Source organism: Siphateles boraxobius, unplaced genomic scaffold (genome assembly GCF_051911475.1).
Source record: "Siphateles boraxobius isolate OS27281-9 unplaced genomic scaffold, OSU_SipBor_1 25, whole genome shotgun sequence".
NCBI lineage: Eukaryota > Metazoa > Chordata > Actinopteri > Cypriniformes > Leuciscidae > Siphateles > Siphateles boraxobius.
In genome coordinates this window covers 13,701,011-13,724,995 of record NW_027508866.1, presented here as the reverse complement: position 1 = coordinate 13,724,995, position 23,985 = coordinate 13,701,011, and the positions used below count along the sequence as shown (strand labels likewise).

The 23,985-nt window shown below is 40.0% G+C and overlaps 1 protein-coding gene across 7 annotated transcripts in view; it reads right to left on the bottom strand.

Moving 5' to 3' along the window:
• cadm2a (cell adhesion molecule 2a) overlaps positions 1–23,985 on the bottom strand; it is a 496,729-nt gene that overhangs the window by 229,910 nt on the left and 242,834 nt on the right. For 3 of the 7 annotated variants that reach the window (XM_077242793.1, XM_077242790.1, XM_077242791.1), the window contains exon 2: positions 5,822–5,839. The exons of the other annotated variants lie outside the window; for them this stretch is intronic. In XM_077242793.1, the coding sequence (XP_077098908.1) occupies positions 5,822–5,839 (18 nt within the window). The remainder of the gene's footprint in view (positions 1–5,821; positions 5,840–23,985) is intronic. 7 annotated transcript variants of the gene reach the window in all.

Sequence of the window (23,985 nt, the reverse complement as noted above, 5' to 3'; positions counted from 1 at the left end):
CTGGTGTCTGACTCTGATGGGCACGAGCGCTGCTTGGTGTGTTTGGGCTTTAATCACGCTAAAGCAGCGTTCGTGGATGAGTCATGTTCTTTCTGTGGGAACATGACCATCGCAACACTTAGATCGAGACTCAAGGATCTCGCAAGAGTGAGAGTCCCCTCATCCACTTCCCGATCTAGCGCCTACTCGAGAGGCTCTACTTCGGCTGGTGGCCAGGGTGATCTGAGGGTGACTGTGTGGAACAAAGCGCCGACTATTTGTCCGTGCCCCGCAGCACCTTCTCCAGTGTTGCAACCCGCGAGCATTCAGGGGATCCCCGCGGGACCGTCCTTTGAGGTCCCGCGGGTGTCCTTTGGCGCTCCAGAGGAAGATGCGATGTCAATCGCAGCATCACTAGGCGGGTCTGATTCGTCTGGAAGTGACGACTCGTCACAGCTGCCACCCTCGGGTGTGAATACGGCTGTGGCTCAGTCCGATCCAGAGATGACGGCCATGCTTTCCCGGGCGGCCGCGAGCATTGGTTTGGAGTGGAACCCTCCACCCTGTCCTGAGCGCTCGCGGCTGGACGATTGTTTTTTGGGTGCAGCTGCGGCTTCCCGTCCTCAGCCTGCCCCAATACCTTTTTTCCCGGACGTGCATGATGAAATCTCGAAGTCCTGGAAGACTCCCATGTCTTCCCGCGACCGCTCGTTGATTTCATCCGCCTTTCCTCCCCTCGATGGGGCAGCCGCCCATGGGTACACTGGGCTCCCCCCGGTTGAGCGCTCTGTTGCGATGCAGCTGTGTCCTCAGAGTGCTTCTTCTCGCGGCGAGCCTAAGCACCCATCCAAGGCCTGTAGGTTCTCGTCTACCCTAGTGGCGAAGTCCTACAGAGCGGCGGGACAGGCGGCTGCCTCTTTGCATGCCATGGCCACTCTGCAGGTCTATCAGGCCCAGATGCTAAGGGACATGCACGAGGGTAGGACGGACCCAGGGCTCTTCGATGAGCTGCGCGCCGCCACCGACCTCGCCCTCCGGCGTCGAAGGTGACCGCACGCTCCCTGGGTCTGGTGATGTCCACAGCTGTGGTCCAGGAGAGACACTTATGGCTGAACCTGGCTGACATGCGGGACGCTGAGCGCTCTCGCCTGCTCGACTCCCCCATGTCCCAGGCCGGCCTATTCGGCGGTGCGGTGGAGGACTTCGCCCAACAGTTCTCCACCGCCCAGAAACAGACTGAGGCCATTAAGCACATTCTGCCCCAAGGCTGTCTCCCTCCACCCTGAAAGTCTATGTTGCCGCTATTGCCGCACACCATGACCCGGTCGAAGGTAAGTCTGTTGGTAGGCACGACCTGATCATCAGGTTCCTGAGAGGAGCGAGGAGACTGAATCCTCCTCGCCCTCCTCTCGTTCCCTCTTGGGACCTCTCAGTGGTTCTAACTGCCCTGCGGAGTGCTCCCTTTGAGCCTTTGCAATCAGTGGAGCTTAAGTTCCTGTCTATGAAGACAGCGCTCCTGGTTGCATTGGCCTCTATCAAGAGGGTGGGGGACTTGCATGCATTCTCCGTTGACGAAGCGTGCCTGGAATTTGGGCCGGCTTACTTTCACATGATCCTGAGACCCCGGCCTGGATATGTGCCCAAGGTTCCTACCACTCCCTTCCGGGACCAGGTGGTGAACCTGCAAGCGCTGCCCCCGGAGGAGGCAGACCCAGCCTTGGCACTGCTCTGTCCAGATCGCGCCCTCCGCGCCTATGTAGACAGGACGCAGTGTTTCAGGACCTCAGACCAGCTCTTTGTCTGTTATGGTGGGAAGCTGAAGGGAAAGGCTCTCTCCAAGCAAAGGTTGTCTCACTGGATAGTGGACGCCATTGCTTCGGCATACCAGCAGCAAGGTCGACCGTGCCCCCTTGGTGTGACTGCCCACTCCACCCGGAGTGTGGCATCCTCTTGGGCTCTAGCGCATGGCGCCTCGCTAACAGACATCTGCAGAGCTGCAGGCTGGGCGACACCTAACACATTCGCCAGATTCTACAATCTCCGAGTGGAGCCAGTGTCCTCTCATGTACTCGCTTCAACCAGCTAGTACTGGACCCGCTCAGGTGTCTTCGCTTGCTCGCCATTCCACTCCACGGACTGGATACGTGCGATATTCTCCTCAGGTTAGCTTCCCCGAAAAGCCCTGAGTTCCTCCAGCACTCCTGACGTTGGCGCCAGTGTCTATTGCCTGTGCGTCGGCTAGGTGCCTCCCGTGTGCATGGTCCCTCCCCTGAGCGACCCCCACATGTGTATTTCCACTGTAAGCCTCCTGAGCATGTGTCTTTCCCTTGGCAAGCCACCTTGCCACCCCTGGGGTTGAAATATTCCACCTGCGGCTGGACACCCCAGTGTTCTCCATGTCTCCTTCGGGTCACATGTGTATTCTCTAAGTCCCCCCCTCTGGGTTGGCAGTAATTGCATATTTTCCCTGAACTTGGGGATATGCTCCCCAGTGTACCTTGGTATTCCTGTGCTAAATAGGAGTCCTTCGTCCGTGCCAGTCTCACGACAGGGATCTCAGATTTACGCAGGGCACTGGAAGGCAGCTGAGAAGGTGGCGTGATTAGACTGGTAACCCCATTCGTCGTCATCCGACGTAACTCGGAGTGACAACGAAAGGGAACGTCTCGGTTACGTATGTAACCCTCGTTCCCTGAGTAGGGAACGGAGACGTTACGTCTGCCTGCCACTTTCCGCTGTACCGCGGGGATCGCCTGAGCTCAGTCTTGGCTCCTCAGCGAAGAAACATATCTGCCTGTTGCCGGCGTCCTCCTTTTATACCCACGAGGTGGGGCGGAGTTACGTCATGCAAATTCCGCAGACCCATGGCATTTCTTTGCCATTGGCTCGTTTTGTAATACTCGAAGTTGATAGGCTTTCTAAGCGAAACCCCATTCGTCGTCATCCGACGTAACGTCTCCATTCCCTACTCAGGGAACGAGGGTTACATACGTAACCGAGACGTTTTTCCCTTACGTATGATACTTAAGGGGCGATTTCCCCTTACCTAAGAGAATGACTTAAGGGTGTTGCATATAGTCTCTTAAACGGTTCTCTTAGGTAAGGGAAACATTTAAGTGTTTCACGACAGACATCCTGGATTGACGTTATAAACGTCTGTTGTTGCCATAGATACGCAAAACACTAACACAAGCAATTTCGCAGTTTCATCAAATAAAGTAGGCTAGGATATCGGAATGGATAAAGGATAAAAGAAAAACAATTTTGAAAAGTAAACTAAATCCCAATGTAACTGCAGCAAAAAAAAAAAAAAAAAAAACAGTGGGAAGAAATAATATACGGTAAAAATCAATGCAATGAATCTTGACGCGAAGAGGACTGTTCAGGAAGTCCTTAAAGGGTCACTCCACCCATTTGCATTAAGAGGTCCATTGTTAGACAACCAGTCATACTATTGAATGGTCGTCCAACATTCTTTCATTTTCCCCTGAGACGAGAGAAATCTACTATTTACCTTTTTCACTTCATCCTACAATGACGCAAAAATCGTCATTTTACGTCATTGTAGGAGGAAGTGTAAAAAGGGGGGATTTCTGTATAGACTACAAGCACAAATTCCCACCCTTTCAAACCCGCCCATAGGGGGTTGCGCCTAATGCACTAACAGAGCTATCACAGATCAGTGGGTGGGACTTCACTTGCAGATACTGAAAGCAATATCAGCCATCTTGTTTATAAGCTAAGCTAACAAGCGCTGTGGATATAGGAAGTTACGACAATGACGGAAGAAACTAAACATGATATGGAATAGAGGATTTTGAAATTCTGCTGCTCGAATCCGCTGTTCGTGGCTATCTTTACGAGCCGCAATATAGTGAAGAGCAGCTGAGGCTGATGGAGGATCAGGAGGTGGCTGCCTGTCGCGGACGAGGAGCCCGGACTGGGTCGAGCTGAGGCGGGCTGCTGGTGCGTGTGCTCTCGCTGTGCGCTACGGACACAGATAGAGTCCGTCTGCTGCAGAGAATTTCAACGATCGCAATTTCTCCTGGACGAAATCTCTGAATCAGACGACCACACGGACGTTTGTGTTGTGATGTGAACCATCCTAGTTTCGCCTGACTGAACATCCAGGTATCATGCAATAATTCACCATATAGAAATAAATACAAACGAGTAATTCACTAATGAGTTTGCCAATGTAACGGGGTTCGTTGTTGTGGGAAGAAGGAGGCTGGAACCGGCGAACATTTGAACGTTTTAATAGTAAAATAAACAAATACAAAACAAAAGTATAAGCCAGCTGGCCACACACAACAGAAACAAAACATAAAATCAGGCCTGTTCCTTTTGTGCTTCCGCTCCTCTGTGAGAGATATGAGACCGCTGCACAGGTGTCATTCATTATCACTCGCGTCGTCCTCTCACGTCCCTCGCCCTCGTCCTGCTCGCCACAGCCAACTAACTACACATTTTTTGTGAAATGAATTTCAAACTCATTTGGCAGCTAGCCTTCTTGTAGACGGAAGAGTGATTTCTCTGATGTTTGCGCTGTTCTGGATTAGTGGGAGTGGCTTGCGGAGCTGTGGCTTGCGGAGCTGCATTGTGGGAGTTGTTGTCTTACATACAAATGCGCCCCAAAGTTATTTTCTGTCTTTTCTCGGTCAAGAGGGCACCAAATTCAAAATTTCTTTTACATTTCGACTACATATATAACCCACTTTCAATAAAGATTAATGTTGAAATGGGTGGAGTGACCCTTTAAAAAATATGAAAACATCTCTTTGGTCGCAAAAAAAGAGCTGAGCGCTTATAAGAAAGAAGCCAACAAAACAGGTAAGATTAAGCAAGACTACGCTTTTAAGACTGTATGCACCGCACTGTGGTGGAGAGTTCGCTTTATAGCTGTACAGTGTTAAGACCTAACGATTACAAAACTGACCAACAGCTTGACCATTGCGTTTAAATGACGGGAAAGAGCCCCCGCAACCCGGGGAACCACTCTGCTGACAGACGAAAATTACATAAATTCAGCCATGTCGTCTTATTTTTGTCCGAGTTACTCTTAAGGTTACGATTTCCAAACCTTAAGTTATACTTAGGGAAATGACCGTTAAGGGGTTTTATGCAACAATGCTTTTAAGGGATTACTTAAGTGAAAAAAAACGCATTTAAGGGAAATTCTAAGTGTTTATGACGTTTCACTTAAAGAAACGCTTAAGTAACACTTACATTTTTTTTCTGCAACACCCTTAGGTTTAAGGGAAACATAAGGGCGAACTTAAGGGAAAATTACACTTAAGGTGCTTTATGCAACCGGGCACAGATCCTTTAAACCACTGGCACCAACTCATTTCCTCATCCACCAAGTCACATTCTTCACCAACTACATGCATCAATTCATCCCACCAAAATTATTCGTTTAAATTTTAGAAAACTTAAAAAAGAGGAGGAAGAAAATCCTCACACGTACGTTAATCTCCCTGACAATGAGATTCAAACCCTGGAAATAATCGGGCCGTATTCTGAGCAGGCTCATTAGCTGATTCTCTGATACATCTAAACGGAATCCTTTCACGTCTCATCTCGAGGCAGTGTTGGCCGTCACACAGTCGTGAGCCCACACTCATCGCTGGAACATTCCAATTACCCCAACAACAAACTCATCGCTCACATCGCCAACTTCCTCCAATTTGAGGTACTGCCAGATTAGCGCTTGACTTCTTGCCTTCCTTAAGTGGCATTCGTAACACAGTTTAAAACCAGTATAGACACAATACAGCCTCAGCAGATGAAGTCTGGTGATGTTTCAGCAGGATAAAGGAGGATTTGAAAATGTGCTTACCTGAAACGGCGAGAATATCTGATCAGCCAAACAGCACATGAGAAAAAAGAGAAGGAGAGAGAGAAAGGGATGATGATTAGACCTGAGGTAATCAATCAATCTTAAATGATTATCACGATTATATTTAATCACTGTTAAATCTAATTAACTAGCTATTAAAGGGTTTCTTCAGGTGGTCAGCATTCCTGAGATGAAAACTGTCACACAACTGCGGTGACATTACAAAACTACATCAATTATTCCTTGACAAGAACTACTTCATTCAACGTATAGGAAAATGAAGACTGCTGCTAATTATTCATGGTGGAACGATTATTTAATTTAATGGAATTAAAGATTATTTCCTCTGGAGCGTTATTATTTCTTTAAAAAAATAGATTTCTTAGGTAGGTAAATATAAAATTTAAGTTCATCATATTTCCTGCAAAAGATCTGCACTCCAAGTTTAGATGTTGAGAAGAATAAGCAGGGGAATATGCATGCTGACCCCTTGTGATTATGCAGATTGCAAATTTAATTTAGTTTGTTAATTAACAGAGGTGAAGTCAGTGTGCCTCTGTTTGGGTTAGGGTTAGTTTACAGTATAATTAGCTGTATTTAAATTTTACATACACACTTATCAGAGGTGGATAAGTTGAGTCACTGGAGGACCAGGGATATGTTTCCATTGCGTTTACACAATGTCATATTTACCGTGATTAAGAGATGGCAACCCTTGACATTCTACCCGTAGCTGTTCACGTCCTCGGACTCAAAATTATGCATTTCTATGTCAACACTATCAACACCGAAGTGAATCTGCAGCAGTCAGGTGGTACAAGTAAGAGCTCTTCAAGTTGTTTACATTTATTATTATTGTGATGTTATGTGATTTGGGACATGAGGTAAATTAACGCTGTTTCTCATGATTCTTTGCAGACTCTGCTCTGACTGTGCGCATTCATGTGTTTTGAAGAAGGCATGACTTTGAAGAGCACTCTGAAGGGAGGGTGGGATCTCATGCTTTCAAAGCTAGCTTGCTATTGCTAGCCTCACCGAAACTGATTACCCTACCGTGTCATGGCCTGTTAGTGACAAAAACTGATGGAAAGGACTTACAGTGGCATTTAGAGGGCAGGTGGGGTGGCAATACCAAGACATCAGCCTTCAGGGTAGCATGAGGGAGTCAGTAATCATGGATAAGGGTAGAGCAAACTGGACAGCTTTCCACAAATTTGCTAACTCTATGGTTCTGCAGGACACCTAGTCCACCAAAAGTTGTGCCCAAAACACAGGGCCATGTGCCCTGACACAGCAATTACTACAGCCATGATTAAAAAAAAACTGAAAACTCACTGATGAGTGCACTGTGGTGTATAATAATAGAGATGCAACAATACTAAATGTCTCCACCGATATCGATAGGCAGGGTTAAATTGGTCAAGGGCTGAGGCACACCAGCTTACGCTGGTAAACTCATCATTGGACTTTCCTCGTACATTTTCAACAATAGTATTTTTTTTTTTTTTTACACCTTTCTCGTTCTTATTATTTCAAGCAATGATTCAAGGGCATTGCCTTTTATGGGCTTCAGAGCCGGCCCAAGCCTTTTGGGGGCCCTAAGCAGAATTCGATTTTGGTCCCACTAAATACTTAATAAAAAGTAGATAGCCTACTTAAATAAAAAAGTTTTAACTTTTACTTCACTCTTTTACTAACTCTTTGAAACTTCTGAAAAAACAAACTGTCTCAAAACATATCAAATAAATTATTTGCTAAAATAATGACAAAACTGAGAAATCAGAAACATAATAAGAGCAAGGGTTCAATAATGACAATTATTGTTGAAAACTGTAAAAATATTAATATTTCTCAACTGTATCAATACAGTGTAACTGTCCTCAACTGTAACTGGATTATTATTGTAACAGACTTTGTTGGATTGTACATGACAGAATCCAACAAAGTCTGTTACTATAATACCGGTAATGATGTACTGGCGCTCGTTGTATGTGCGTATGCAATGTATTTTTCCCCTCGGGGCTTGCCGTAGATAGGAATGGGTCAATTGCTGCACAAAACATACTGTAAATAATCATGCAAACATACTTTTATCTTGCTCTTTTTTTTCTCCTCGTCTGTAATTTTCTTCTATTATCGGCACCAGAGGGATACGTCCTTTTTTGTGACATGGCACATGGCTTAACATTACCGTGACTATGCGCAGTTGCGCACGAATTGTCTATGCACGCGCGAGGAGTCTAGATTATGCGCATGACGTATGCGTTTAAGTCATCTAAAAAATATATTTTTTGATTTTTCGACTCGATTGGGGGGCCCCTGGTGGCCAAGGGGCCCCAAGCAGCCGCTTAGTTCGCTTATGCCTCGGGCCGGCCCTGATGTGCCTAAATAATGGACAAGACAGCATGCAAATAAATTACAGCAGTGTGAGCACAGTGACAAAGCTTGCACCTAAAATATAAATGTTTAATAAAGTTAGATTTTGCTAAAAGTTTTACATTATTTTTTTCACCTGTATGTAAGGGCAGTGCAATGTTAATGTTTAAACTTTGTATTTACAATGTTAAAGTGGATGACAACAATAAATATTCTTATTAGGAATAAACTTCCTCGTTTTTGAACTGTGCAGAGCTGTAGCTATAGTTAATGAATAGTTGAATAGTTGGATAGTTAACTATGAATAGTTAGGCGGCGGCCTACTACGCTAACTATTAATCCAAATAGTGTGAAATAACAGAATTAGCTGTCAAAGGAGAATTGTGCAAGTTTGAAAGTTGAGACATCCCATATAAAAGGCTGGGCTGCAGGGAACAGATTTGGCATTCGGCGGGCATTTTGCTCATCCCTAAGTTTTGATCACTCATTTATTTCACTTACTTCGTATTGTAGAAATAATCAATATTATTCTATTAATGATCAGGCAAGTTTAATATATGATGGTGGTCCGACGGTACGTGAGCCTGAAGTGGTGGTCCTCTGGAAATCTAGGCTTTTGCTAACAGTTTACAAATGTATTCAAACATACAGTACATATTATATAATTAACAGTAAATTAGCTATAGGTAACTAACAATATGTGACCAGTGGAACATAAGGCTACTATTGCGCTTCCCTTTGTGTTGTGCTTTAACTTCAAACAAAACTAGTAGCCTATGTCTTTCTTGAAGTATGCATTGTAAAACATAACACAGAATTTATCACAGTCAAACTGATTAATCATTGATTCAAAACTCTTTCAGCAGCAGCTGTCAGGGACGAGTAGAGTGCAGTCTGGGCGGTTTAAAAGTTGCAGATGTCCCAGTTTTCACCTTACGATGGACAGGAGTCATAGTCCCATATTCGATTTTAATTAAGTCACTCAACTCTGCTCTCAGAATTAGTTATATTTATAAAGATATTGAAAAGAAAGTTTGAACAGTAGTGTCTTATATTGCTAATGGATATATTCAATAAATCATTCGTTAAAGAAAAATAAAATTACACCATTTATAGATTTATCAAATTTATAAATGCCAATATTCATGCAAGTGTATTTATTAGTATATGCAAAATGTATTATTAGGTTAATAAATGGTTAATAAATACTGTAAAAGCTTTGTCCATTCATTTTCATTGGCACTCCTTGGTCTTAATTCTTACTACAGGTACATTTAAGTTGCATATTTGGTCAATTTATTTCTTTATTTTTGAAAAGGTCAACATTCAGTTTGACCCTGTGTAGGATTTGAGGGTGAACCAGACACAAATGACTCTTTCAGACTGATCAAGAAGCTGAATTCCATAGAAACTCCGACACCACACTCCGGACCCTAAATCAGACAATCTGCCATTTGAGACTCCATTCAGTCTAGAAACCCCCAGCTAATTACTTTATAGCCACGCACGCTTGTCAGAGATGATCCTAGATAAAATGAAGAACGTTGTCAGTGTTAGGCAGTTTGTAAAAGACAGATTGGTTTGGAGATGTCACAGCTTGAGCCCCATGAGTAAAACACCAAAGAGGTGATCCCACAAAAGATATACAAAACAGGATTTCTTCTTCTTAAATACCTCAGGGCTGAAATCTCTTAAAACCACAGAGACTGAGACTTTACATATCAAATCACATCAGATCATCCTAAAACAATGCTTGACAGACTTATAATGAAACATTGTTCAACTGCATAATTCTATATCGAGTCTACAACCTATGTGACTATTATGCTTAGATCACACATAATTTGTGCAATTTTATAACTATTGAATGGTTTAATGAAAGTGTTTCTTGTTTCCTACCCTTATCATTCTTGATCGTATGTTCATAATTCAGAAGATGGCTTGATTGAAATCTGTGTAAGATGTATCTTATTCTTATCATGTCTAAACTGTACTCTCTGCTGAGAGTGGGAAGTTAAGAGACCATCAGATAACATAATTTATATGAGAGGAGGAGAAACAGCCACCTCTGAGCTAAAGGCAAGGTCTAATTGGTCAGAACCACTCCAGGGGGCTGGACAGATACATCAGGTTTAAAATCTCAGGTCACGAACAAAGGATCAAACTAGGGATGCACCGATATGAACATTTTGGACGATACTGATAATTCTTTACATTTGAAAGCCACTAACTGATATATTGGCCGATAAATCTAAATTCAAATTTTGATATACTTTGAAAGCCTGAATAGAAAAACAAAAGGCTCACCATTAAAAGCCATGTCCCAAACACTTCAACACAAACCAAACATATACAATACTGTAGTCTAGTTTGAAGCAAAGGCAAGATTCCTTAACTTTTGGAATTAGTTCTCCTACACTCCTACGGCCAACCTTCTTTATTAAAAAAACTTTATAATAAGGTTTCATATTGTTATCATTAGTTAACATGAACCAACAATTAATGAACAATACTTCTACAGCATATCAATCTTAATTTTAAGCTCCACATTTTCTAAGACATTTTTAAGATCCAAAGTTGTATCTGTTAACATTAGTTAATGCACTGTGAACTAACAAGAAAACAAATATTTTATTAACTAACATTTACAAAGGCTATTGCTGTCACGGAGTCACCAGATCAGCACGCTCTGCCCACTCATTCACTCTCCCCGGAATTCTGATTCACTGCACCTGCACATCATCATCAGCACACTCTATAAAGTGGCACTTCTCCTTCACTTCCTTGTCTGGTCTCGTCCTTATGTACACTTACAGACTCTACCCTGATACCCACCCGTGATTACTTACCTCAAGGATTCCTTAACTCATTTATATTACATAAACGTAATATTACGACTTATACCTGGACATGGTGAACAGTGCGCATCTCTCAACTGAAGTAAATAATCTATTATCTATCAGCTTTGATATATCGCCTTATTTTCTTATTGTATTGATAACGATGACATCAAAAATTACCATTTATCGGCCAATATCGATATGTGGTCAATATATTGTGAATCCCTAGATCAGACAGAGTCAGATCAAGATCAGAAGACCATGGGTTAACAGTTCCATAGTTACAGTTACAGAATTGATAGTTACGGCCCGTTCAAATGAATGCTGGACAAGTAATTTGCTCGGCCATAAAATAAGTGACTCTTTTAAAATTCCCTATACAATAATTAATAATTCCCTTTGAGCTAAATTGACCTGTTTCCCTTACACCTGTATATATGACAGGGTTTGCTCTGCACATAATGGTAGTGGTGTTTCGGTCTTGACTGATATTTCTTCTGACACTAACCATATAAATCACACATACTGAGAATAAAGGAAATGACCCGTCATTTCTGTGATAGTGCTGCCATTTTCAGACAATACTTTCCTGTGAACTCTTAAAGCGACTGATCACACACTGAAGAAACAGCTCGTAATGCCCAACAGGTGGTCTTCAAAATTACACAAGTTCACAGACTTCAGAGGCAAGTGATGAAAAATATGAACACGTAGCTACTCCATTACTCAATTCTCAGCCCGTTTTGGGTAGAGTCACAGTCAGCAGGTATAAAACAATACTGAATGCAAATAATAAAATAAAACTAACCATATAATTGAGGTTTCAAAAGTGATCAACCTTTGATCTTTCCTTAACACAGTGGGAGAATTCAAGCCATATCAATCTCCATTCCTTTCAACCACACACATTCTCTCATACAGTACATTTCCTTTCTCTTTTATCCCTGGCTCCCCATCATTCCTATTGGCAGAGCCATTACATTGGGCTGGCAGTGGCAACAGCGGATTTTGGCTGGCACCACACATTTCATCAAGACCAGCAGTGATTCTGAGAGGGCGAGGCTAAACTGCCCATTTCCCACCATGAGCTGGCATCGCATTCAATGCAAAAGGTCTCTAACAGGCAGAACCTGCGCCAAAAGGGGTCCATTGGAGTCCAGGAACACTGAGCGAGACGGAGACAGGCTCAGTCCCACAGAACACAGCACCTGCTGACCACTGCATGGAGGCGCAGTGGGGCACTGGGTGACCTTTAAGGGTGGAGATCCATCACAGCTGCTGGGTACGCAACACTGATGCATTATTTCAAAGAGAACAGTAAAATACATCAGCCAATCTAATTTTTAAATAAGTATCCTAATACAAAAAAAACAAAAAAAAAAACATTATATAACAATATATATTAAAATAAAAATATTAAACATTAATTTCACACTATAGCATACTAATAATAATAATAATAATAATAATAATAATACTAATACTACTAATAATACTACTAATAATAATACTAATACTACTACTAATAATAATAATAATAATAATAATAATAAGTATATGTATATTAAATTGTGAAATTGTAAGGAGTCAAATTTCAGGTTACATTTCAGTTTTTATTTTAGGGGTGCTCTTAATAGCACAATAGCATTATAAAATAACAATATTAATATTTAAAACATAATTCATTAAAACTCAACTGTCTCTTCAAACCTCTTTACTTTAATATTAATTGTATTTAATTTTGAATATATTAGACATGAAAGTGTAAAGGTGTAGTTCACCGCTGGAAAAATGGCCTTTCAATAAAACTGCCTGCCTATACAGTAAAAAAACTTATTTTTAATATAGAAAACATACAGAGAAAAAAAAGGCTGCTGTCTTCCCTTTTGCCAAATGGGTAGGAAGACTTCAACACCCATAATGCACTGGGCATGTTGCAGTCCAAGGCCACTCCCACCCGTCTGCTACGGATACCACAATCAAACACCACCTTGAATTAGTAGGAAATACTTCTTAACAAACTTTTAGTCATATTGGTGTTGCCTTGTATTGTTCCCAGGTGTAAGAATTCAAAAAGAAAACGTTTAGCAGGAGTAAGTTACTTCCGGTTTCTGGTTAAGGATCCAGCACATTGTAGGCAGTGGCTAAATGATACAAAGAATCGGAAATGTGGGGAGAGCGGACAACGAAAAATCAAAAAAAACCCACTGTGTTTGTGGTCAACATGATTGAAACAGTATTTGATATGATTACAAAGACAAATCTGATATTCAAGCGGACTTTATTCATATAACAGTGTAAACATCCACGGCAACCTTTCAAATACATTTTCAAAGGTTGTTTGGGAATCAACTGAAACCCCATTTTTGAAACGATACACAAAGATGCACCACAATTTAGTCATTCAGAAATAAATAATGACTCTTGAAGCATAGAAAAATATTATATGGAATGTGATAATTACTTAATTGCAGGTTTATAAATGAAAACAAATTGAGATTTCTATGTTTGTATGCTTTTTCTTTCTTTCTGGGAACTAGGGGCGTTACAGTCGATGGATTGCTTTAAGTGCACAGTTATGTAATCTCTCTAAATGACCCTGCATAACTATAATTAAGCAAGCAATGTCATCGTTCACATTTCCCAACGCCGAGGACACAGCAGCACGGGATACAACCACACACTACCGAAATGAGTCATTATAATAGCACTAATTAAGCTTACATACAATCACAAGATAACTGGAATGATCCTTTCCACTTCATTTCACAGGTTTAATGATTTAGCTTTACAAGAAGTGAAATTTGTCCTTTAAAATTAAGCACAAAATATTGGGTTCAACTGCAATGTGTTATATTATGTCACATGTGTCACGGCTTGGCAGATGAAGCAGACAGACGGAAGTAGATTGGAATGGTAGAGAAGGTTTACTCCAACAAGCAGGTGAACAGAATGTAACAACGTGTTAACAAAGACATGCACACATGAACAATAACCAACAAGAGACAGAACTGAACAGGAGAATATATATACAGGGTAAACGAGGGAACTAACTAAACACAGGTGTATGAAGGTTAACTAATCAGGGACTAACAAGACAGGTGCCGACTAGACAGATCATAACAACATGCGACAACATGAGTTTATGTATTAAAATAGAAATGTAATAATTGGAGAACAAATACGTTTCCATTTGCATTGTACAGTAACTAGAAAAAAAGAATATTAAGGACCAAAAACAAAACCAAAAAGACAAAAGCATCCAGATGTTTGAAGATATAAATACAAAGAAAAAGTGTTGTTCGAATTTTATTTCACTCCAGCACAAGAGTGCTGAATGTTTGCATCCTGGTCACACAAAGTGTCATTTTCTCAATAGAGTGTGAAGGTTATCCCCACATTTCCAGAATCGAATTGTAGCAATGTTCAGGGAAGAAGGAGGTGGGAACCGGCGAACATTTAAAATATACTTTATTTAAAATAAAATAAACAAACAAAAATACCGCCAGCAGCCCCTCGCGGACGACTGCTGGCTACCGAACATAAAAAAAAAAATTCAATTGCCAGCAGCCCCTCGTGGACGACTGCTGGCTAAAATAAAATACAAATACAAAAACACAACGTAAAACCAGGCCTATTCCTCTCTCGATCATCAACGTCGTCGCTCCTCCTTAATACTTCCGCTCCTCCGTGAGAGATGCGAGACCGGTGTGCTTCACAGGTGTTGCTCATTAGCAATCGCACCTCGTGCCGTTCTCTCACGTCCCTCGGCCGTCCTGTTCACCACACTAATAAATACACCTTCCGGAGTCATTACAAACCTTGTTGGCCATGTAATTATGATGAACCTGCATCCCACATACTGATAACAAATCCCACATAAAAATGATCCATCAAAATGTCTAAGTTGCCAACCATAAACAAAACAATTGTTCACGTCAAAGCACCAGACTGATGTTCTCTTTTTATCAAAGCAAAAAATGATTTTGCTAAAGCCGAAGAGTTGAGCCGGATAATTGATTTGCTTCTTTCCGCCATCTTTCCATTTGCAACAGAAACATAATGGGTTTGTGAACAACATTGCAAATGGGGAATTACATAAAAGTTACTGAAAGACAAATAAACGGACTAGCAAGAAGGCGAAATCTCTTTATTTATCAAAAGATTAGAAGAACTGAAAAAAAAACAGAGGGGATCCAGATTTATGTTCTGTTTTCAATATCTAAACCGCACTAAATACAAACACATTTTGATTTCAGTGGCTTTAATGGCTTGTGGGGAAACAGGTCTTGCGTGTTCAAACATGCACTGTTTAATTGTATTGACTTAGGCGCTACTTTTCCATTAAGGGCATCTCATCTCTGTATTCTATTAGTGCTGCACGGTTGGGCTGGGTCGGGGTGGAGGATATTACTTTTCGGGCTGCACTGAGCAAGACATGCCACATTAGTAGCAATCAAAACAACATTTCCTTGAGATGTGTGGAGATGTGCTTCAGACTCTGTGTATAAATCCACAGCGTTACATAAGACAGAAGTGTTGAACTAAACAAACAGAGACCAGGGTTGATCTTCAACTAACTAATCACACTACTGGCTGATGTCAAGAGACCAGAGAACAGCGCAGTAGAAACTCAAGCTGTTATTGTTTTGGATGATGTTTATATGCCTTTGTAGACTGGGCCTGTTCATTTCAGCTTCAGAACACTTTATACTGTCAGTTTAGATCAGCACTAGATTCACTGGTGTTCCTGCAGTGAAAAGGGTCTGCTGAGGCAGAATATAGGTTCCAAAACATTGGTTAAAGGTGCTGTATGTAACAAAAGCATAAAAATACCATAATATGTTGGCAGAGATTTAGGAAACATGCTGTTTCTCTGAAAAACCAGCTACCGGCTACCACCAGTTATTTTACTTTGAAATGTGCGTTCCTTGTCAGAATGTCTGTTTTGATCTGTGTGATTTCGCACGCTGCCAATTTACCCAACAGTATTTCGACACCCTGGGTTTCCAGTTAGCGAAAAACACAGCGTATTGTAGCTAGGGAAGCCAGAAAATATAGGTCAGAGAACGCAGATACCCGACCTAAAAAGCCTCGGCATCCATCTAAAAATTTCTATGAACTGGAGCATATTAAAAAACAGATAAATCAAATCATCAACTTACAAGTCTCCTCGCCTTCCATTGTCAATTGCGCTCGCTCCTGTTGCGTGTCCTCAAACTGGCAACCCGTGAGTCTGAGGAGGAGGGGGCGGGGGAAACAACCCTCTCCAATATTTTGAATTTGAACTGCAGTATTCATTACAACCACTAGCTGTCCATATTACATACTGCACCTTTAATTGTTCAATCAAAAAAATGATTCTGCTAATATAATTTATTAAATAAAATTAATAAGCAAAGGAGACATGTTCACTAGTGGTCTCATAATTCTAGACCTTTCTGTATTGTGGCGTTTTTTTTTCCACTGCATGGTACGGCTCGGCTCAGCTCGACTCGGTTAGCTTTTCCATTGGAGTTTAATACCGCTTCAAAGTGGGTGGGTTGATCGTTGATAGTTGTGCCGCCTCAACTGCCGAGACATTATCATAAACACGACACAAAAAAAACGCACAACACAGGAGCAATGGAGCATATCAATGGAATGGTGTTCTTGATTCTCTATGTTTTTCACTGTAAGAAGAAGTTTGTTTGTTCGGGTTTGGTGTCTCGTGTCACAAATCCAATGGCGCTGGTAGTGACGATTCTCTCTGACCAATCAGTGATCTGCAGTGTTTACACGTTTAGTATCGATACGGCTCGTTTGGAATCTCAACCAAGGTGGTACTATTTAAGTGAGGCATATACTGAGCCGTACCATGCAGTGGAAAAGCACCACTGGATACTTATTCAAATTTTAAATACACTATCGTTCAAATGTTTGGGTTTGTAAATATTAAATTGATCAAGTGACAGTAAATATTTGTACACTGTTAAAAACATTCTTTTTCAAATAAATGCTGTTCTTTTGAATAACCAATTAACCAGAAAACATTTAAAACATATATATCTCAGGTTCATATTAAGCAGTACAAATGTTTCTTGAGCACCAAATCAGCACATAAGAATGATTTCTGAAGGATCATGTGACACTGAAGACTGGAGTAATGATGCTGAACATTCAGCTTTGATCACAGGAATAAACTACACAAAAATTAAACCCCATTAAAATAGAACATTTTTTTTATTTTAATTAGTAATATATAATATATATATATATATATATGTATACCAAACTTTTGAACAACACATAAACGTTGTATTTCTAAGCTGAAGTATGGAATTCAATGATTAATGAAAAAAAAAAAATCTTGTTAATAATGCATACACCTGTGTATGTGTGAGTGTGCTTATGTGCAAGCATATGAATATTCCCAGACTCACCAGCGCACACAGGCTGTGAGGACAGGTCAGGGGAACAGACGGACAGGGCAGAGGAGACCTATTTGCTGGGGACGCTGCCAGGTTCACCCACCGCTGAGACACATGGAGCATTTACTCTGACGGGGCTCCATCCTTTGATACAACCATGTACTTTTTCCATGTGCTGGGGGTTTACATATGACAAAAATGAATTAATGTGGATGGTTGGGTCGCATGACACCTGCACCAATTTGGCAGGTATAAAGACGATCTCGGCTGGGGCTTCCTGCATGCGAGCGCTATCTGTGACTCTCTGCGACCGCGTTAATGTCTTCATAATGTTCCTGTGCTGATTAATTGCACTGACACTATAAGACAAAGCCCCAGACCAGAGACATATAAACTTTGGAATTGCCAAATCTAAATGAGTTTATGAAATACCAAATGCCAGAATGGCTTTGGATTTCTCTGTCCTTTCAGAAAGGGCCCTCAGATCCATCATTTTCTCATGGTTATTACTCTGTCTTTCTGTCTCTCCCATTTTCCCTCTGGTCCGTCCTTGAGGGAAGGAAATTAGCCACAATGATTTACTCCTGTCATGTCTCCAGGGCTATTCTGCTTCTAAAGGACTCATTTACCTTGCTTTAATCACAAATTCACAGCTTGGTCTCCTCAGTCCCTTGATGCACCACAACTTTCATTGCTTTGATATTCTCCAGCCTGAGAATGGTGGTATAGGACAGTTCCTCTCCCACTGAGAGCTGGAGTCATCTACATGGGCTTTTATAAATATTCTGAATTAAAGCGAAAGGGATATTATAAGTTATAATTTAGCCCATCTTGTTTGCCTCTGCGTGTTCAATAATTTTTGACTATCAATAAGTCAATAATAATCAGCTAAAATAATTAGCTTTTTTTCTGATTGTACACTACCATTCAAATGTTTGAGGTTCGTAAGAATTTTGAATGCTGTTGAAAAAAAAAAAGTTTCTTATGCTCACAGTAAAAAGAGTAATTTTGTGACATTTTATTACAATTTAAAAGAACTGTTTTCTATTTTAATATATTAAAATGTAATTTGTTCCCATGATTGCAAAGCTAAATGTTCAGCATCATTACTCCAGTTGTCAGTGTCACATGATCCTTCAGAAATCATAATATGCCGATTTGGTGTTCAAAAAACATTTCTTTTTATTATTAATGTTGAAAACGGTTGTGCTGCTTAATATGTTTTTGGAAACCGTGATGCATCTTCAGGCCTGTTTCACACAGATTCATTGCTGCGCTGTTCATGATCAATTAAAGCCACAGTGCATTGTTTTTGGTCAAAATATACCTGAGTTAAAAATTTCATAATAAAATCAAACAAGTGAGGAGTTCCTTGTTTCAATCACCATTTGACATTCTTGTGCTGCGAAAGAAATACATGAAAACACATTATTGCCAGAAGTTTTTTCCCAAACTTTAAAGGCCTGTTTAAAATGATTAAATATTGTATTCAGCCTTAATATAAGCTCGTAAACCTGCATTCATAACAATGATAAAATAATTAGCAAAATTATATTTAGATGGAGTACACTCCTCCACATGCCTCTGAACACCACTCTCTGAAAAAAGGGTCTGATCAAGGCTACTTCTCCTGATGGCTGCTTATCCTGAACTCACATTTCAGCTTATGAAACAGAAGTACAGGGATCCCGTGGCAGGCTGCAAGATGAGCGATGTTGATGTGCTGTAATTCTGAAATAAAGCTACACGGACAGGAAGAATCAAAGGCGGGATTTAATGTAGCAAAAAGCTTTCTGAACATCACTGCCGAATCACAGCTGCCTCTGACCTTTTTATGAAGCGAAAGGCTAGTATGCATCAAGGCAAAATCTTTAACTGTTTATGTCTCCTCACCACACAGTCCTATTGGTAGTAGCCGACAGCATTCACATGTTAGACATCAACATGATGACTGAATAGAGGCATGAAGGGATTTTCTGAAGGATCCCAGTTAAGCAGGGGATCACTGCTAAACCAAAACAGCTTGTCAGCGCAGGGCTGTATTTATATTCTTTCTGGCACCTCTGTGAAGATGTCTGGCTGGATAATTCACTCCAAACTGCTGGAAGGGACGTCTGGATTCCCCAGTAAAATATTATTGTGGACGATACTTTATTTTTATTGAAATAATTGTGTGTGGTTTTCTGTTTTCTTGAAAGAAAGAAAGAAAGAAAGAAAGAAAGAAAGAAAGAAAGAAAGAAAGAAAGAAAGAAAGAAAGAAAGAAAGAAAGAAAGAAAGAAAGAAAGAAAGAGAGAAAAAAAGAAAGAACAAATCAACAAACAAAAGAAAAAAGAACGAACAAATTAACAAAAAACAAATGAACGAATGGAAGGACAAATGAAAAAAGAACAAACAAACAAGAAAGAAAGACCAAATAAAAAAAACAACAAAGAACGAACAAACAAGCTAGAGAAAGAAAGAACAAATAAACAAACATGAGAAAGAACAAACACGAAAGAATGACCAAACAAGAAAGAAATGCATGAACAAAAAGAACAACTGAACGAACGAAAGAAATAACAAACAAACAAAAACAAAGTAAAGGAAGAAAGAAAGAACAAATAAACAGATAAAAAATACGAACAAACAAGAATTAACAAACAGGCCATCGAGAAGAAAAAGAAAATTAACAAACAAGAAAGAATGACCAAACAAACAAACAAGAAAGAAAAAAAGAAAGAACAACTGAACGAACAACAGAAATAACAACAAAAACAAGAAAGAAAGAAAAAGGAAAGAAAGAAAGACAGAATAAATAAACAGATAAAAATACAAACAAAAGAGAATTAACAAACAAGCAATTGAGAAAAAGAAAGAACAAATTGACATAAGAAAACGAACAAACAAGAAAGAAAGAAAGAACAAATAAACAAACAAAAGAAAAAACAAACAAACAAGAAAGAATGACCAAACAAGCACACAAGAAAGAACAAAAGAACAAATGAACAAACATACAACCAACTAATAAACAAACAAATAAAATTAAAAAATGAACAGACAAGAAAGAATGAGCAAGCAAGCAAATGAGGAAGAAAGAAAAGGCATGCAAGCTACGGACAGCCTTTGTCAATAGTAAACGTTCTTGTTCTGATGTATGCTACTCTAGTGAAGCAAACCTACATTCAGACATGATTTCAAATGTGTTTTGGTACAACAGAGGCTATACTGCAAATGTGATTTTCCCTTCAGAACCAAGTTACTACATTAATCCATTATAAACGTTCTAAGGAGAATGACAGGAACATAAAACACACCATGGCACAATGTGCTTACAAATCTAATGTGTCATCAAATACTCTACAGTCTCAGCCAATCAGCAATATACATCTGATTCATGAGTTCTGATTATCATTTTATCCATATTTCACAGAATGATTAACAAACACCGCCATTAATTGTATCCATCTTTTTCAGCCAACAGCAAACTCTACAGCATTCTGTCATGCTTCTTCTGATAACACAACAAACATCTCAGATTTTGTATTTACAACACATTTTACAGTACCATGCTTTTAGACAATATATAAAAAAAATATTTAAAAGAGGAAATACATACATCAAACCTTACTTCAAACCATTTCTTTTATGAATTTATTTCATTAATATTGTGCATTTTTCCCAAATATCATATCTCTGATGCAGTGAAAAACAGATTTCTAGATAAAAAAAAGTTCTTTGCATTGCATATAAATGAGAAAGAAAAAAACCGCTGTCTTTTGCCTTGAAAATCAAACTGCTCTATCTGCCATCACACTGAGATAAACCAAGAGCACGCTGTGGAAAATGACTTCCCAGCATCCTCTTGCAAGCCACCTACCGATATCTCATATGTGTTTTTTCAAAGAAAAAAAGAAACACTTTGAGGCGAACAACCACTCATCTTTTCCCTCCCCTTATAAATGATTGAATAAGCACTTTAAAACGGCCGTCCCAACATGTCAGGCCAGATCTGGTCAGTGCGATGAACACAGAGGTCTGACATATGAACTTGGATAGAGCAACTGGAAAATTTCAGCTCTGTGTGGTTTCGGGTTGTTTTATATCCGTGGTGAAACTGCAGCGCCCCTAATTACAGTGTCTTGAATTCACTAGCATGTTTCCCCAGCCAATATAATAATATACTACAGCTTTTGGCTTTGGACAAAGAAACAATTGTGAGAGGAATGTCCCTTGACAGAAGCAAACAAGACTTTGGGGATGCTTGTTTTGTTCAAAGAGAAGAACTAATGTTGAATTGTGTCTCGATGCTGATATTAGTCTCGGGTTTCGCACCTAAGCATCTGCGTTTCATAATATGCAGGGGAGGAACTTTGTGACCGAAACAGAAACCGTCAGCTCTCCTTTTCAGCCAAACCAAATTTCACTTGGTTCTGTGGTTTACGCTGGATATGATTCACAGGTCACGTGATAAACAAAACAGAGAGCCAAAGCCACAACTTGAAAGAGGAGATCATCATTTTGCGAATATATGGTTGGTGTTTTTTTTATTTTCAAGAAATGTCCAAAATGCAAATTACACAGCAGAACTTTATCATTTACAGTATGGTTTGCCCCTTTTAGAATCTCATAAAAAGTCACAATATAAGCAGCAGGGCAAGACATATTTTCAATCTCATTTCAATGGCAGCGTTCCAGGAGAGCATTTTACAAGTTCATTAGCTTTGCATGTGTACTGAACAAGGCCATTACCACCTCAAAGTATTTCCCTTGTCTTAATACAGTAACTTAATGGAAAGACAATAATAGCACTACATGAGGGTTTTAGTATATAGCTAATTAGTTCATAATTCATGTCTCAAGATCTCTCATGTCTCCTCAAAACAGGAGGTTGAAGTCAGATCACTGCCACCTTTATAATGAGGCAGGTGGCTATTGGTTATTATTTTCAAGACGGTGTTAAAAATGATTTAAGACTTAAAGTCCCCCTGTAGTCAATAATTGTATCCCTTAAAATTAATCTTTGATCACCAAAATTACATATTTAAATGTTTTTTCCTGTGAAAAAAATGTATCCATGCCTTAAAATAGATTGAATGCAACTCTACACCCTTGCTTCATTTGTTATATGCGGATGCATGAAGATGCTCACAGATTCACCAGGCCAACTTACTGAGGTAAACGCAGCTCAACGGTCGCTCTTTACAACGTCTGACACATAACAGTAATTAATATGATTAGCTTTTTGCTTGATTAATTTATCAAACAGATAATAATGTGTTGCTAATGTTATACCAAATATGTTCCCATTCACCATCAACAATCATCAGAAATGCTTTGAACAACTCAGAATGTCAGAATAGCATATAGTTTATCATATTAAAAACACCACATATAACAATAAAAACTTGATTTTCACCACACGGGGACTTTAACAAAAGCCACTAAGGCGCTGCTTTTCTTTTTTCCGACTAACCTGGTCAGTTGTAGCTTAATTTACTTTTTATTTTTAGGGGTTGGACAATGAAACTGAAACACCTGTTTTTAGACCACAATCATTTATTAGTATGATGTAGGTAGGGACTCCTTTTCTCTAAGATTCTATCCAGGATCTGACTGGATGGATTAAATGGTTTTACTTGCCTATACAAAGACTATACAAAGTCATTAAAAGAGACATATGGACAGATTTACTAAACAGGGCAAATTAGCGTGAGAGGACAAATTCCACAGAAATGCAGACGAGATTGGAAAGTTAATCTACTGATGACACGCAAATTAAAGACCATTTCCATAATGACCATCGAAATCTATAATACCAAGAGCAGTGCAAATTAGCGTCTGGTTTAAGACATGAGCGTTAAATATGGGAGCAAATACCAGTAAATTGACTAGCGTAAACCTTAGTAAATCAGCTTGTGTAACTGTCGTAGGCCACTAAGAGTAAATACTCTCCTCTAATAAATATTGCATCTGAAAGAGAAATTCCTACAAATGCACATTCAATAAGGTCAGTCGCAAAAATAACCCTGTACGCCCTTTCAGGGCTTATTTTTTTATTGCGTGTCTTTAGTAAATCCTGACAGTAGTTGTTTAACACCAAATGAGGGTTTGCACTGGTGCGAATTGTTAGTAAATTTGTCCCATATTATGTTAGATTAGCTCTTTTTCAAAAGCCACAGTCTGCGATTTGTGAGGAAAAGCAAAGGCCTCTTCGTGATGTCTTCTTTAACCCATCATCACAGGGTCATGTTCACAGGCCGGCACCCTGTGCGACAGAGTCAGAAATAGATCATGTGAAAGATGATTAAACATGGATTAGCTGCAGCGTCACGCTGGACCGCTTCATACCTCACGCCGAGAACATGAGAGGAGTGAGGGAGAGAGAGAAGGCTGGTCAATAGAAAAAAGTAAAAATAAAAATCACTGCTAGGTCAAAGGAAGAGTAAAGGCAGTTTTTAGATTTCTCATTCTGTTAGACTAATGTAAGCTGATGATCAACAGGTGAATTGTGTCTTTGTTTGTATAATAATCAATCAGCATATGGAAGTACATGGAAGA